Raw genomic sequence first — 17,098 nt, 5'->3', positions numbered from 1 at the left:
AATTCTATATATTCTTGTATTTTAAATGATTTGCTTGTTCTTCCATAGACTAACATTCGTTTATATCTTCTTTCAAAGCTGTTAAGATCAGCAATAACTTTACAACAGAAGCCTATTTGACTGTCAGTCTCCATCACACACTTGAAACAGCTTTTTGAGAAAAACAAGTAAATTCAGAAAGTATCTTAAGCAATCAGAAAACATAGTTTCACGTCCTTTATTGGATTTCTTACTGTGTTGTTTGTAAAACACACAGAGCTTAGTATAACAATTCACAATCATGCAATGACAGGTCAAGTTTGCTAGCAGTATTGGCCCATTTTACAGATGAGAATATTGTAAGATACTGATATTATTTTGTTTGCTTCTACAGAACCTGCTTTTCCCAAACCAGCCCCAGCAACCCAACAGTAGATGCTCTGTGTCACCAAAAGGAGATCTCACAATCACCAACATTCAGCGTTCTGATGCTGGTTATTATATCTGCCAGGCGCTAACGGTGGCAGGAAGCATTTTAGCCAAAGCTCAACTGGAAGTTACTGATGGTGCGATATTATTATTAGATTTGTCAGAGGCCATTAATGATCTCTATTTCAGGATCCACAGTAAATTCATGGAATCTTCTGAATTACTAGTTTTGTCATTTGTATGAATGTTTAGCTTCTAAGTTTAAATCTAGGTAAAATAATATTTTCAGTACTTTCTAAATCTCCCCAATTTAAAAGGTACTATAGGAGAATATCCAAGGCGATCTACTTTATTCTAAAAATACACTGATGAACATTCTAAATGGGTGGTTTCATAGTCTTACTTTATATAGATATATATAAATAGTCTTATACTGTCATGATTATCCTAATGGATATTAATAATTATATTTTAAAAAGAAGGTATCCTCTATTATATTATCAGTAGAGAGATAAGTTTTTAGTTAAGTTTTAGTTTTAAGTTTAATTAACTTTATAACTATGGAAGTTAACATTCTTATTTTTCATAGGCATTACAAATCTTTTAACTGAGGCACATGATTTATAACAAAAACTAAAATGATTCATACCTCTTCACACTCTTTCATTTGAAACTTATTTATCACACATTGTAAGAGGGAGATTTTAGATTTATGAACTTTTGAGCATAAACTTAAGTCCTATTCTTTGAATTTTTTTTTTTTTTTTTTTTGCGGCGGGAAGTTGCTTTTGTGTAACACTGCAGAGCTCAGGACTTACTCCTGGCTCTGAGTTCAGAAATCATTGCTGGTGGGTTGAGGGGACTGTGTGAGCTACCAGGGTCAATCACATACAAGGCAAGAGTCCTACCTGCTGTTCTATTGCTCCCAACCCTGTTCTTTAGTATTTTGAAAGTACCTTTGGTGGGGCTGAAGCGATAGTACAGCAGGTAGGGTGTTTGCCTTGCACGCGGCCTACCTGCATTCGATTCCCAGCATCCCACATAGTCTCCCGAGCACTGCCAGGAGTAATTTCTGAGTGCATGAGCCAGAAATAACCCCTGTGCATCTCTGGGTGTGAGCCAAAAAGCAAAAAAATAAATAATAAATAAAAGTACCTTTTGCTTTATCGTATTGTGAGTTTTAGGATCACCTCCCACCATGCCATTTTATGAGACAGAAGAGCTTGATTTAGATCATGATTTCACTGATTCACTACTGGCAAAATTTTATGCATTTTCACACAATTCAAATTTACATGTAGATTAAATGGTCATTTAAAATGAATAGAAAGGCAATTGTTTTAAATGGCTACCCATGGCATTGCCTGATTCAGCACCACACAAGGAACCAGGGTAAATGGAACAGACAGACATTACTTATAGCACACTCAGTCGTTAATGTCCACACTGACTGAGGCTGCAGATTTACTGCTATGGAACAGGAAGTTAGGGTCCTGGGTCACCATGCTGAAAAATCAGTTCCTTGTATGGGAAAAAATAATTGATTCTTTATACCTTGCTTTCTTCAAAAACAATGAGAAAAACATTAAGTTTTTATTTTTATTTTTTGGGGGATTTGGGGGCCACACTGAGTTTGCCCAGAGCTTACTCCTGGTTCTGCACTGGCTCAGGGGATCATATGGATGATGGAAATGGAACTGTACCCCTCTCGGCCCCCCCTCCCCCTGTAAGGCAAACACCCTACTTGCTATACTATCTCTCCACCCCAAATTCATAGTCTTGTGAAAAGTTCTTAAAAGCATTACTGTCAACAAACATCTCCAAGTACTTACATTTGTTATAAAGAATATTCTGACCAATGCTTAAGTTTAGTCTATGCTACTGAAGAACATTCCAAACAGAATGCTTAAAATCTTTGCTGCACTGGAGCGGTAGTACAGCAGGTAGGATGTTTGCCTTGCATGCAACTGACCTGAGCTCAGTCCTGGGCATCACATACGGTCCCCCAAGGATCACCAGGATTCATTCCAGAGTGCAGAGCCAGGAGTAACCCCTGAGCATCGCTGGGTGTGACCCAAAGAAGAAAAAAAAACTTTGCTGCACAGCTATATAGAGCATTTTGTAAAATAAGGTATCGATAAAAATTCAAAATGAAACTGAAAAAAAATTGCTGCAGAAAAGCAACCAGAGAGGTCTTTTGATAGTGGAAGGGCATTGGAGATTTGGTTTTGATCTGATGGGCAAGACTGGAGAGAGAGTGTAGCAGACAGTGTGCTTATCTGACATGCAGCCTACACGGGTTCAATCCCCTTCACCCCATATATGGTCCCTCAACCTCCACCACAAATGATCACTAAGTATAGAGTCAAAAGTAATTCCTGAGCGCTGCTGATTGTGCCCCACCTCCAAAATGCAATTATACAATTATTCAAATATAAAGTATGAAGAAAACCCTGGATTTTAAAAATACTGTAAGTTAATATTAAGAAATAAAAATAGTTGTCTAGAAAAGTAACACATTTGATAACCCAAGTGGATTTAAACATATCAAGTTCATCAGATAATTCAGAATTATTCCTTTTACAAGGAAAATACGTTATTCAGGAATATATGTTTGTTGAGGAATTGTTTTCAAAAACTGGTTACTATACCCTCATTTCTAGATGAGTTGTGATTAAAAAATTTTGAGTATGATAGCTGAGATGGCTCTGAACATTTATTACGGCTAGCTTGAATATCAATTCTTCTATTGATTTTTACTTAAGGATGCAATCACAAAGTCAAGTTCCTTTGGCTAAAACATTGGAGGAAAGTTACATAGACATTGATTTTCATAGTTAAAAAATCTAACTTGAAGACTTAAATATACATGCTAACATGCAAGACATTTTTAATTAATGAATTTCTAAAAATGAACTGCCACTTTTTGATGATTCAGGTTTTGCTCAATTTTGTACATTAATATTGATGTCATAATATGTGTAAAATGTCTGAGGTGACAATTTTATTGATTATGGATTGGACTAAAATACTTAAAATACTAAATTGTGTTACAAAATATCTCTTTAAAGAGTTTTCTGTTATTTTACTTGCATTAATCTTTCTCTCCTCCCAATGCCCCAGCCATTTTTTTTCTTATATAGAATTAGAAAATTACCATGATAAGTAAATGAATAAGGTAAAGAGAATCCCAAAAGTTCCAGAGAGAAGAAAAAATTTATTTATTTTGACAATGAATGTCACACTATGATTTTCCAGAATAGTTTACTGAGGACTTAAAATGCATAGAGAAAGTTGTGGAGTTGTTCACAAATTGTTGGAAACCCAGTGTATATTTAATCTTTGCCCTTCATGTCATAGGAACTCATGGTTCTCTCTCACTCATAACATCTTTGAACAATGCTTCTGGCCAGGAGATTTTCAATTTTATTATTGATCATATTCATTTTAAATACCACAAGCCACTCATTTGTGCAATTAAAAAAATAACAAACGAAGTAGATGCCATTGGCTCTAGCTAATGATTTTCAGAATATAAAAACAAAAGCATTCATGAATTCTATATACATATTGAATTTGAAACAAAGTAGCAAAATTATGTAAAATGTAATAGTTTTTATTCAGGTAGTGCAGACCTATTTAGTTTTCATTAAACTTAAATATTATTATTAATGGCCTATAAATTAGTCTTCTATTCTTGATTTATAAATAATGAATTTCATGAAACATTTAGATGAATATCAACACACAAAATTATTTCCAAATATGTTAGAATTGGGCCAGAGAAATAGTGCATTGGGCAGGGTACTTGCCTTGTATGCATCCAAACCAAGTTTGATCCCCAGCATCCCACATGGTCCCCAGAGCCCACCAGGAGTGATTCCTGTGTAAAGAGCCAGGAGTAAGCCCTGAATACCACTGGTTGCACCCCCCTAAACACAAACAAAGAATTGTCACAATACTAAATTTTAACATTTTTAATATATTTTTAAATTTCTCAGATGCACGAAATCCAAAAAAAATCAGTGAAATAGATGTTTAACTTGTGGTTTAAACAATATACAAAGAAGATTGTTATCATTTTATTTAGCTTAATAATATTTCTACAGGTATAAGGCATACATGTTAGTATATATTTTGATGTGATAGGAGTAAGTTTATTAGGAGTTCACTATATCTTTTCAGACGGGGGATTTTATTGTAACTTTATTTTATATTGAATTTGTTTGGTCTTTACATGGGCTCATAAAGATAATTTTCTTCTCTAAAAACTGTGAACTCCGTTAGCAAATGTATATGTAGAAATATATGTAGAAATATATATCACATATGTAGAGGAAAATTCATAATTATTAAACTGATATGTTTGGTGCTTTAATGAATGGCATTATATATAATGTGTATAGCAAAAGCAAAAGTATAAATTGACTTTATCTAAATTATGCTCTACATATTAATTTAATAAATATATATGTGCATATATATGGAAGGTTCAATGGACATTTGTGTCTGTCACAAGTTCCCTGCATTTTAATTTTAATTTGTTCAAACTCTGATGATTCTAAGCCTTTCTAAAATCTGAGAAGGTATAATATAATCATCTTAGTTATAGATAATCCATAATAATTTTTGAAGCATATTTTGCCTCAGCATATTATGTGTTAATGCATTATTAATCATATAAATGGTAAATAAATTATAGATATGAATTTTACAGAATACATTATAAGTAATGTGTAAGACTCAGGGGTGTTAATCTTAGTTTCAGCAGTAGGTATAAAATATTACTGAATTTCAAAGAAATTAAAATATTTTGAATATATCTTTTCCTTTAGTTTTAACAGATAGACCCCCACCCATAATTCTACAAGGACCAGCAAATCAAACATTAGCAGTAGATGGTACAGCATTGCTAAAATGTAAAGCAACTGGCGATCCTCTTCCTGTAATCAGCTGGTTAAAGGAAGGATTTACTTTTCTGGGTAGAGATCCAAGAGCAACTATACAAGAACAAGGAACGCTGCAGATTAAAAATTTACGGGTGAGTAATAGTTGGCTTCTAGTCTGATTGTCCTATCTGTTGAAGCACTGTCCTAGGGGAAAATATGTGATTTTAAAATATTGGAAATATAATGAGCCTGTGCTCCAGGTGGGAAGCACTGTGCTAAGATTTGGGGACATTGGACAGTAGTCAAAGGATTGGGAATAAGAATCAGAATGAAGTTGGTTGATGAAATGGTGCCTGAAGGTAAATTGTTGGAACATTACTAGGGAAGAATAGTTAGTAGTACATGGTATCTAGTTAGAAATAGAGCACCACTTCCACGGCTCGGAAGCTGGCCCACGTGCTGGTGGAAAAGGCAGTTCAGATAGAGAAGGGAACACCAGGTAAAGTGTGGTTGGAGGACCCGCTTGGGATCAGAGATGCACTCTGAAAGTAGACTATAGAGCAAACACTACAGCCACCCAATACCTCTATTGCAAACCACAACATCCAAAAAAAGAGAGAGAACAAAAGGGAATGCCCTGCCACAGAGGTAGGATGGAGTGGGGGATTAGAAGGGGGAATGGGAGGGATACTGGGATCATTGGTGGTGGAGAATGGGAACTGATGGGTACTTGAGCATTTTATTACTGAAACACAAGCACGAAAGTTTGTAAGTCTGCAACTGTACCTCATGGTGATTCACTAATTAAAAAAAAAAAAAAAGAGAACACCACTACAACAAAACAACTACAACAAAAAGCATATAAATAGGATGTTGAATTTTTCCTTTCAAAGGTTAGGGGAAGAAGAGGAAGCATTATTTTTTTTTGCACATACTTTTTGAACACAGTGTTACGTGTTTCTCCCTTATAATACAAATGAAATGTAATCACATATCTATTTGTGTCATACAGACACACATAAACAAAGATACAACGGATGTTTCACATAATTTATATTCATATATAAATACTCAATTTGCTAATATATGTTCTCTATTTTATTATTATAATTTTGAGACATGGTTTATGTGAGGTGAGGAGGGGGAAATTTTGAGGGGGGATCTAGGGAGAGTGATGAAGGGAAACGGACATACTGAAAGAGGGGACAGAGGGATTATGGCGAGGGAACATTGTATGCATGAAACCATATCATTGACAGTAATATGAAACTGCAAAACGCAGTGACTAAAATAAAATGAAATTAATAAAACAATACTGCATAGTCCAACTGAAAGAAAAATAAATCCAAATATTTAGTCATTCTACAGATTGCAAATTGTTAATCTACTTTGAAAATAATTGGAGTCATTAAAAAAATTACTGTCTCTTCTGTGTAACCATTTAACCTCTCTGGGCTAAAGGTAGACTTGAGTCATGAAGGTTAATGCATCTTCACTCTACCACTGAGTTAAAGGGTGTACTTGAATAGTCAAGGTTCCCAGTAGTGTTTGAAAGAAGTAATTAAAGGTGGGTGTTTGATGATGTCAAACAAACTTTGAATTCTCTGACAGGCGTCTGGGTAGTCTCTTTGAGATATCTGTTCCTGAGGACATAAGGAAAAAAGTAGGTGTCAGAGTGCAGCGGCATATTAATTTCCCTTTGAAGCACATTTATATGGATAAAAGAAGATAGATGGAAAAGATATGAAGCTCTTGTGACCAAAAGGACATTATTTAAGTGTTAAAGGGATAACAATGTATATGGTGGTGATGATGTGATGGAAGAGTGATTTTCAGTAATGAGATTTAGGCCTTTGACAAACTCTAGATAATTTTTTTCCCCCTCTGAGATGTCTGTGTTTAAAGGGAGATAGAAATGTGTTTTACAGTTTTTAACTCATAGTCAAAAGAGCGATTCTGTAGGTCATATTCCTTTGTGTCTCACTATTTCTTTTAGGTACTTAATGCTAAAAGGGGAAAAGTGGCAAGATGAACACTATGTTTTCATAGTCCAGCTAATTGGTGACTTTTGAGAAGCCAGAATATTTCAATACTCATTAAAGCATACCTACCACAGCTAATGTCAGACTTGCTTCTCCACACAATGACAAGGAGATGCAGCTAAGAAGCATTACCTACATACTCCTATTTCAGCATTTACACATAATAACAAGTACTACATCGCAGCTCAACAGCTGTAATAAAATGCAAATCTTTTACCCTTTCACAGACCATATTCAAATGAACATCCCATTAGAACCCAACTTCAGCTCATTATGTTTAGTTTGTGAGTGATGTTTCTTAAATGCAAAGATTTCTAATGACTATAATGTGTGCTCAGCTCCATTTGCAACAATGGGTTTTCTACAATGACTAGTCCCCATTCCTTTGTATAATAGAACGCTAAATTGTAAGAAAGATTTTATAGCCAAGGATGAGAAGTCAGAATAATTTTCAACTTTAGTTAAAATACATAATAATTTTCAACTTAAGTTAAAAAACATTTAAAATCAATTAAATAGAGAAAGATCACTAATGTCCATGGACTTATGGTTTACCTGAGAATTCACTGTGGAAAGGTGAGTTATTGACACACATTTAAAATCTTGAAAACACTTATATTTAAAATGCAGCATACATTATAGTCAATAGATTCTCATTCTTCCTCAAAGAATAAAAGTCATATTCAACATAGAACTTTAGTTCCACATTTTCTGGATCCCTTGGCCATCAGATTCTCTTTCTAGTTTCAATTCTCTCACCCCTAAAATAAAATGAGCAAATGCTGATTGCAATGTGATTCCACCAGTTGGTTTAACCATAAGGATGGGTTTTTGAGTTGTATCATTTAGTGATCTTTGAGCCTTTGACAAAGTCTAATTGCAGAAATTTTGGCACTGTACATTTGTAAAAGAGAACTTGATGATCTCTTGTCACTTGTATTAGTTGTCATCCCGTTGATCTCAGATTTGCTCGAGTAGGTGCCAGTAATGTCTCCATTCGTCCCTGTTGCGTGCTAGTGTAGAACAATGGTATCTGCAAAATTTAAACTGGTTAATGAAGTGTCTACACTGCTACAGTATGAAAATAAATGAATGCTAGTCTTTTAAAAGGGAATGATGGTTTCCTTTTGAGAAAACCTTCCTCATTTTCTCCATTGAAATAGACTCTATTGGAGCCAAAGATATACTGCAGCATGTAAGGCACTTGCCTTACAACCTCACCGTGAGTCCTAGCCCCCATAAAGCCCCACCAGGATTGAATCTTGAGTATAAAGCAATACTAAGCTCTCAGCAAGTCTGGGTATCATCCATAAACAAAAAGAATCTGTTGGAGATAAAGAGTATAGCTTTACATTCCTGATCTCTGAAAGGTCATAAGTTTCGGGAAAAATATGATGTCAGTTGTGCAACTTTAACTCTGATACCGTGATGCCCTACCAGAAATTGGAGTTAAAAGGGTAAGATGTTATGGGAAAGAAGTTTCCCGGACAAGTCTATAAAGATATAATGAGCCGTCTGTTAATCACTTTATGGATAAAATAATATTATGATTAATTTTAATATTTATGTATATAAAAAAATCACTCTTATGTATGATTTGGACAAGCAAGTGATACAGAGCAGTCAAATTTGTAGAAGTTAAGTTTGCTAAGCTGAGGAGGGTTTGGGCTTGTTATATAAGTGAGTGAAAACAATTCTCTGACTTTTCTTCATCCCAGATTTCTGATACTGGAACTTACACTTGTGTGGCCACAAGCTCAAGTGGGGAGACATCCTGGAGTGCTGTGCTGGATGTGACAGGTGAGGAAGTTGCATCTATGTTAATAAAATATATGTCTTATGGCCATTTTAGTCATTAATTCATTATCAAATACCAAGTAAAGGAGAGACCATGATTTTATATTCACTCAGTGTAGAAATGTCTTATGCCACTTACAAATTGCTGCATCACTGGCAGAAAAAAATTACATATATGAATGAAACTTGATCCATCCATGGCTGTGATACAGTGATGAAATTTGATACGTTTGTCCCTGATAACTTTGTCACATGTTTTTTCTGTCTACTGGTAAGAAAGTCTAGAGACCCTAGATAAAAGTGAACTTTCGTAATCTGTAGGGAAAACAATACTCACCATACCCCTTTGATTCATGAACATGAATTGTGCATTGTTTTGTTTAAATTTTAATTAAACTATTTTCTTTCTTTTAAGCAATATTGCCAGGTATACGATAAAACATGAAAGATATTTTTTCTGTTTCTTTGCCCTTAGAATCTGGAGCAACAATCAGTAAAAATTATGATTTAAATGACCTGCCAGGGCCACCATCTAAACCACAGGTCACTGATGTTAGTAAGAACACTGTCACTCTATCCTGGCAACCAGGTACCCCTGGAGTTCTTCCAGCAAGTGCATATATCATTGAAGCTTTCAGGTATGAGAGTTTCTGATTTCTATTGGCTTTTTGCTTTAGCACCTTATCCTAATACACCACTTGAGCTATTCTTTTTTTTCCCCTTTTTCTTATCCCTAAGGATATGTCCAGTCAGTGAACTTAAATGGTATCATTTACAACTAACTTTAAGAATAGATTTTATTCATACTTTTCTTATTTATAATTCAATTATAATATGGAATATGCATTTTTATGCCTAGGTCTATATTATGACATAATCACTTTGCTCTTCTCTTTATTCTAACTGTTGTAGAGGCTTAAGATGAGAATTTAGGCATCAGAACTAGATACAAAGGCCAAGTACTTTGTATGTTATGTAACATTCATTGGGGTGTCAAATTGCAGAAACGTGTTCTTAATAGACTATGATAAAACAATTATAGTGTTTTGGGATTACACATAGAGTTAATTAAAATCTACAGATAAAAATTTGATTTCATGAAGTCTAATTGCTAAAAGGAAAAAGATATGTCCATTCATGATTTGAAATGCCTGTCATCAATAAGACAATCTAGGTTAGGGGTTACCTCTGGGTGTCACTCTAACCACCACCTGCCACAAAAAGAGAGAGAAAGAGAAAATAGTTTATAAAATAGCAAATAATTCTAAAATAGTCTTTTGATACTCTGATAAAAAGTTTATGCAAATGAAAAAATTGGCTTATATTTAGTTTTAATGTGCTGCTCTTTGTCCTTATAAAGATAGAGATAGCCATTGTTATTTTTAAACATAAGGACAAATTATCCCTTCTATTTTGGTAATGATATTTTTAAGTAATGATCACTGCATACTCTTAAATTTTCAAATTAATTTTGTCCCACATGACTCTCGTGCTTTGCAAATGATGACTTACAAAATAAGTTGCAGGTCCAAAAAATACATCCCTCCCATTCCAGACAAAGCAGATTTGACAGAATTAGAAGCTCTAGATTCGTATCCCAGTTGTATCTGACTGTTAAGGGGGTCTACACATGCAGCATCAGAAGCATTTTGCCATTTCTAGATGAGAAATCACAATACTGTATATTGTACAATTTTATGAACAATGTGACCAAGGGAAAATATTCATTACATGCTTCCTTTCTTCTTTTACAGATATGTAGTTTTAGAAGGCTCTATTATAATATTGCATGTGGAATTGATGCAAAAGAACACACACCTTGTAACAGGAAAATGTATTGGCATAATTTACTCTGTAGTCCATTTATTCTTTCTGCAGGTTAATTCTTTTCAAGGTATATATATACATTTACGAGGACCATATTTATTGTATAAACTTGATGTTGTGATCTTGGCCTCTGTTCCTTTTACAGGTATTCATTTAGTGGGCTGCTGTGCATTAGCAAAGGGCTGTCACATCTTCGGGGCTGAGTTTAATTTTGTTGTGCATGGCACTTCCGTTAGGTGGGCTCGGCTTTATTGTTGAATAAATGGAAATCATCCAAATGTTTCATTTATTGGGCTGAACACTTCAAGTGTTTTGTGTGTGTGTGTTTGTTTAATTTTCAGCCATTAACCTTTGTCATTGATACCCAAACTCCATCTCCCATGCCTTTTTGACTGTTCTTTAAAGGCAATTTCTGCTCACGTTTCAGCCAGTCGGTGAGCAATAGCTGGCAGACAGTGGCCAACCACGTGAAGAGCACCCTCTATACAGTGAGAGGACTGCGACCCAATACAATCTACTTATTCATGGTGAGAGCAATCAACCCTCAAGGCCTCAGTGATCCAAGCCCTATGTCAGATCCTGTTCGCACACAAGGTAATTCCTATAGGTTTTGTTGATGATCATAATGAGTTCTAGAAGAGAGCATGAAGAGCAAAGTAATTTTAGGAATAATGTGTCTGCAATTATTTTCAGAATAATTCACTAGACACCTAACCTGGTAAAGAAGGAAGCTTTTAGTTTATCTTATTGAGGCACATCCTCTTTATGGAATTCTCAGGGTCTAGTTAGTAAAACATAATAATAAAAATTGAGTGCATTCCTATGGAATTTTACTCATTTAGTACCGTATTGTATATCAGAGAGAAAACACAATGTTTCCACTTCTTTGGCGCTATTTATGCCATAATACAGATTGATCTTTTGTGCATAAATTTTCCAGATTAAAAAATAGCAAATCTTGGGGCTGGAGTAATAGCACAATGGCAGGGCGTTTGCCTTGCATGTGGATGACCCGGGTTCAATTCCCAGCATCCCATATGGTCCCCTGAGTACTGCCAGCGGTGATTCCTGAGTACAGAGCCAAGAGTTATCCCTGTGCATAACCAGGTGTGACCCAAAAAGCAAAAAAAAAAAAAAAAAAGAAAAATATTGTGTGGGAATTCTATTTGGATAGTCCCATAGAAGTCAAGATGTGTTTCCAGTAGGACTGCACCACTGAAAACCACATGAAAGACACAGATTCTCAGACCACATACCAGAAGCTCTCTGTCCATGATACAGCCCAGGTTTAACAAGCATCATCACTGTATATTTTAGGCAACCAGATGGATGTTCAAGTGGACTGTTTGTTTCAGAATGCAGTAAATCAAGTTTTCTCTCAGCATATGATTATGTTGACTGAAAACAAACAAAAAATCCTGAATACAATCAGATGCAAACAGGAGATTTGCGCCTTCCATTTTTAGAGTACCGTCTCTTCAAATGAAGAAGTTACTAGAGTCTAAGAGTTAATTTGCGGCAAGCCATTGCAACTTCCCTTCCCAGTCGCAGATGAAGGGAATTTAATAAACTAGAAATGGTGGTAGATCTATTTGCTGCAAACGTTTTCCCACAGGGTTCCGAGAAAGGCTTAATTATTTCTTAGATGGCAAAGACTTTGAGCAACATATAGTTCAAAGTAGTATTTTATGCTATGAAAAGCATCCATGCAGCCATAAAATATTATTATAATTACAATGTAGTTCAGTGATAGTAACTAGCAGGCTATTATAACCGAGAAGGGTGCCTTAAAGGAATCCAGTGAAATAAAGTCCCCACGTGATTCTGTAACATTGCTGACATGATGACAGTCAAGGGAGGGGAGAACGCCACTTTGCTATTGTTCTCTAAACAGTAATGTGATTAATTTTCCATGATGATAAAGGGCCTGTAGGTAAAGAACCTGTCTCAAGAGAAAGAAAGTGTACAACCAGGAATTTGAATACCTGAAACTGGCTATATTTTAGCTTGCCTAGATCCAATTGCTTTTCGTGCGTGAATTTAATGAGCAAATTAATTTAATGAACTCAAAAAGGAAGAGGTGTATGGTTTTAAGTTAAGGAATGCTAGTACTGCATCATTTTTTGCATGGGTGGATAGAAATAACCTTTTTTTTTTTAATGTGTTGCTGCTACAATAGGTGGTGCAGGGGGATATTGGGGAAGGGGGAGAATTTTGTTGTGATTGAATTGGGCAAACCCTTCTCTCTCATTTAATAACTATGCCAGTCACTAAATCTTGACTCATAAAATAACTTCTCAGTGAAAAGGTCAGAGAAGATTAATGAAAAGTTGTTTGTAATCTGACTGGTTCCAGTTGAGAAACTATATAGAACAAGAGACTTATGTTCTCTTAGCAGATATTTAATAGGAAAACTCATGTTTTGTGTCTGAATGTCAGAATCATTTTTTGACATCGCACTTTCAACATCTTGGTATTCTTCAGTGCTTCTTTTCAAAGAACAGCTTATTGTATGATGCTTTATTTTTCAAATGTATTAAATATCATTGATTTCCAGTGTAATTTATTTTAGTGAGGCAGGAATTACTCGTACCATCAAGCTCACAATTGACCATAAATAGGTAGATCGCCCATGATATATTCAGTAAATATAAGTGAATATTTTTTCTATATCCAGTAAAATCTTGCTGTGCTGATTATAATGATGAGAATTGAAATGAAATTGAAAAAATTACACTCTACTGTTGTTCTTAATTTAAGTTAGTGGGCTCCATATAAGGCGTGGCATGGCAGAAAACAAACATGCACTTAAAAATGTTTTGTAGAATTATTGTGTTGTATCCTGAGAAAACAGAGGGAAAATCAAGAATGAAAAAGAACCACTGTACCAGAAGCACACCCAGCAGTGCTCAGGACTTACTCCTGACTCTGTGCTCTGGGATCAATCCTGATGGGTTTGGAGGACCATATAGGGGTGCTAGGGATCGAATCCAAGTCAACTATCTGCAAGGCAAGTGCCCTAACCACTGTCCTTCAGCTTTAGCCCCAAAACATATCTCTTTAAATTGAACTCCCTTCTGTCTAGAATATAGGCAGAGAAAGCAATTTCAGCTTTTTTTCAGTGTATCAAATGAAGAAATTTGAGTGGATGTGAAATTCAGTATCTGTTTTCATTTTGATGAAGTTGGTGTCTATAATGTATCTCTTTTTCTTAGTGGACACAGGAATATAAACTACCAATTTATTCAACAAATGAGTAATATTGAGGAGGATTTTAAATAAAAGGATATGTCAATGCATGGTTGAGACTATATCGTTCAACAACAAAATTCTTCTGTCTCTTTTCACATGTCACTTCCCCCCAAAATAGCTGCTTTTTTTGTCAGGTATCAGAGTCCTGCTCGAAGTGTAAAATATTTAGAAATTTTATCAGTATTCTAAATTGTTCACTTAAAATTATGTTTATTAATTTTTGTGGGAGTTTTTCACCTTTCACCTTCAATTTATTATTAACAACATAATTGGCTTATCCAGTCACCCCACTGTTCCTTACTCCTTAATTTTCCCTTTTATTCTCCCAGACTAAAATAGGTCAAAGAATATAAACATACACTCCACAAATTGGGACAGAGGGTTAAATACATTTATAAATGGTTATTTTGAGGTATGACACCATTAGTTACACAAAAGTCCTTTAATATGCCTATATATACATATATATTTATAACTGGTGTTTCTAGAAAAATTATAAAGCACACATTTAGCTATTTAATAATAGTACAATTGTTCTCTCACAATGACATTTTTAAATTAAGGTGTCAACTTAAAATGCTTTCACTACATTTTAGTGGAAATAAATATCTCAGAATTGTGTTCTAGAATGGTAACATGTATATATACTTTCATGTTTTCGTCACAAGGATTTTCTTCGTTTCTCTGAAATTGGTTCTAATGAAATAATAATGGCTTCTATACAATGATTGTAATCATACTAAGGAAATTGTTTTTGCCTGTAGATATCAGCCCACCAGCACAAGGAGTGGACCACAGACAAGTACAGAAGGAATTAGGGGATGTCATTGTCCGTCTGCATACCCCAGTTGTGTTGACTCCCACCACTGTTCAAGTCACATGGACGGTAAGTTTTCAATGGCTCTCTTCATTTCCTTTATGAGCACATTCCCGAAGAGAATGGAAAATTCAGAGAAACTGGCCAAGAAAAAGGAATGAAATATTCCCAACCCGTTAATTTGAAATATGCTGCAATCAATTTTATATGTCTGTGTGAGTGTGTACTATTTATGTATATATTCAAGAGAGAATGGCATATTTTTGATTTCTGGACATTTGAAACAGCCTCACTGAGACAGAATTAACATAGCACAGCACTCTTTCCACATATTTTGTTTTGTGATCTTTACAATGATTTCAGAGATCTTATGGTCCAAAATGATACTCTTTCATTAGCAATCACTCTCCACCCCCTCTACTGTAGCCTTTCTAAACTATAAACCTATTATTTCACTTACTGGATTTGCTATTAATTTCATAAGAATGTAATCATGCATTACTTGAGGTTTGTGCCTTTTTTCACTGAAGTTAATGTCTTTGAGTTCATCCATTTTGTTGTGTATCAGTACTTTGTTTCTTTCTGTTACAAAACTGTCCCTTTTATGCTTATGTCTTACATCTGTTAATAAGTTTGTCTATATTTAAATTGTATCGTTTGTCTACTATAAAAATAGCACCATTCTTGGTGGTGGAATATGTGCACTGGTGAAGGGATGGGTGTTTGAGCATTGTATAACTGAGACTTAAACCTGAAAGCTTTGTAACTTTCCACATGGTGATTCAATAAAAGAATAAATTAAAAAAAAATAGCACCATTGACATTCATGTGTACACTTTGAATGAACTTAAGTTTTTATTCCTCTTGTATCACTGTATCACTGTATCACTATCATCCCATTGTCCATCCATTTACTCGAGTGGGTGCCAGTAATGCCTCTATTAATCCCAGCCCTGAGATTTTAGCAGCCTCTCCTTACTCATCTTTCCCTATAATTTGAGGCTCTTTTCAGGATCAGGAGAATGAGACCTGTTATTGTTACTGCATTTGGCACATTGAATACACCAGGGGGAGGTTGCCAGGCTCTTCTGTATTTCTCCTGTATATTCCTAAAAATTGATAAACTGTGTAACTCTCAGTTTAAGTTTCTGATGAACTACAAGTTTGTTTTTCCAAGTGGTTGATTATGTTTTATTCATGCCAGTAAGGTTTGAAAGTTCTAGTTTCTTTCATCCTTCTACCACTTTTTTCACATCCCTACCAACACGTTTAATGACTCTCTTTTTACTTACAGTCATTTGGTATGTATAAAGTCTATCTTTGGTTTTGACTTTTACTTTATTAATAAATAATGATGTTTTTCATCTGTTTATGTGCTTACTGAACATTGATACAGCTTAAGAGAAAACCCCATTCAAAATCTTTCTACATTTTAAAATTGGCTGATTTGCCTTATAATAGATGTGTAAATTTACATATTAGAAGTTACTTATCAGATACATAGTTTGAAATAGTTTCTTCTGTCTATGAGATTTTTTTCAATTTCTTGATAGTGTCATTTGAAAGTAAAATAAAATTTCATTGACTTATAATTAATAAGTATATAATTGCAATAGTCTATCTTCCTATTTCAATATTTATAGGTACTTTTTCCAACCCCCCCCCAAATATCCACTGATATTCCTCCCACTTTCCTTTTCTAACAGTCTTGTAACTACCAGATTTTCTACAAAAATTTAGGGGATGGAGAGATAGAGGGATTAAGGCAGTTGCCTGACACTTAGCAGATACAAGTTTGATCCCTGCAGGACATTATTCCCTGAGCCCTGCCAGGAGCAATCCTCGTAGAAAGAGGGGAATGAGCCATGAAATTGCTGTGTGTGGCCTAAAAGCAAACAAACATTAACAGATGTTTTTGGTTTTTGATTTCTTCTCAAATCTCTTTACACTCTACTCTACAAACAGGTAACCACCAGTGCTCTTTTTATTGCTACCACTGCAGTATCTAGAACTTTAACAAATGCCATAATAAATAGAATCATGCAGCATCTGTTTTTACCTGGAAA

At 34.9% G+C, this 17,098-nt stretch overlaps 1 protein-coding gene across 5 annotated transcripts in view; it reads left to right on the top strand.

Annotated features, from left to right (window-relative positions):
- Positions 1 to 17,098, top strand: part of ROBO2 (roundabout guidance receptor 2) — a 630,168-nt gene that overhangs the window by 518,659 nt on the left and 94,411 nt on the right. For all 5 annotated transcript variants that reach the window (XM_055125444.1, XM_055125442.1, XM_055125443.1 and 2 more), the window contains 6 exons: positions 374 to 545; positions 5,244 to 5,449; positions 9,058 to 9,139; positions 9,612 to 9,774; positions 11,391 to 11,557; positions 14,980 to 15,101. In XM_055125444.1, the coding sequence (XP_054981419.1) occupies positions 374 to 545; positions 5,244 to 5,449; positions 9,058 to 9,139; positions 9,612 to 9,774; positions 11,391 to 11,557; positions 14,980 to 15,101 (912 nt within the window). The remainder of the gene's footprint in view (positions 1 to 373; positions 546 to 5,243; positions 5,450 to 9,057; positions 9,140 to 9,611; positions 9,775 to 11,390; positions 11,558 to 14,979; positions 15,102 to 17,098) is intronic.

The sequence above is a fragment of the Sorex araneus genome, chromosome 2 (genome assembly GCF_027595985.1).
Source record: "Sorex araneus isolate mSorAra2 chromosome 2, mSorAra2.pri, whole genome shotgun sequence".
NCBI classification, from domain to species: domain Eukaryota; kingdom Metazoa; phylum Chordata; class Mammalia; order Eulipotyphla; family Soricidae; genus Sorex; species Sorex araneus.
Note: the sequence above shows the minus strand (reverse complement) of the source record. Positions and strands in the feature narration are given on the sequence as shown.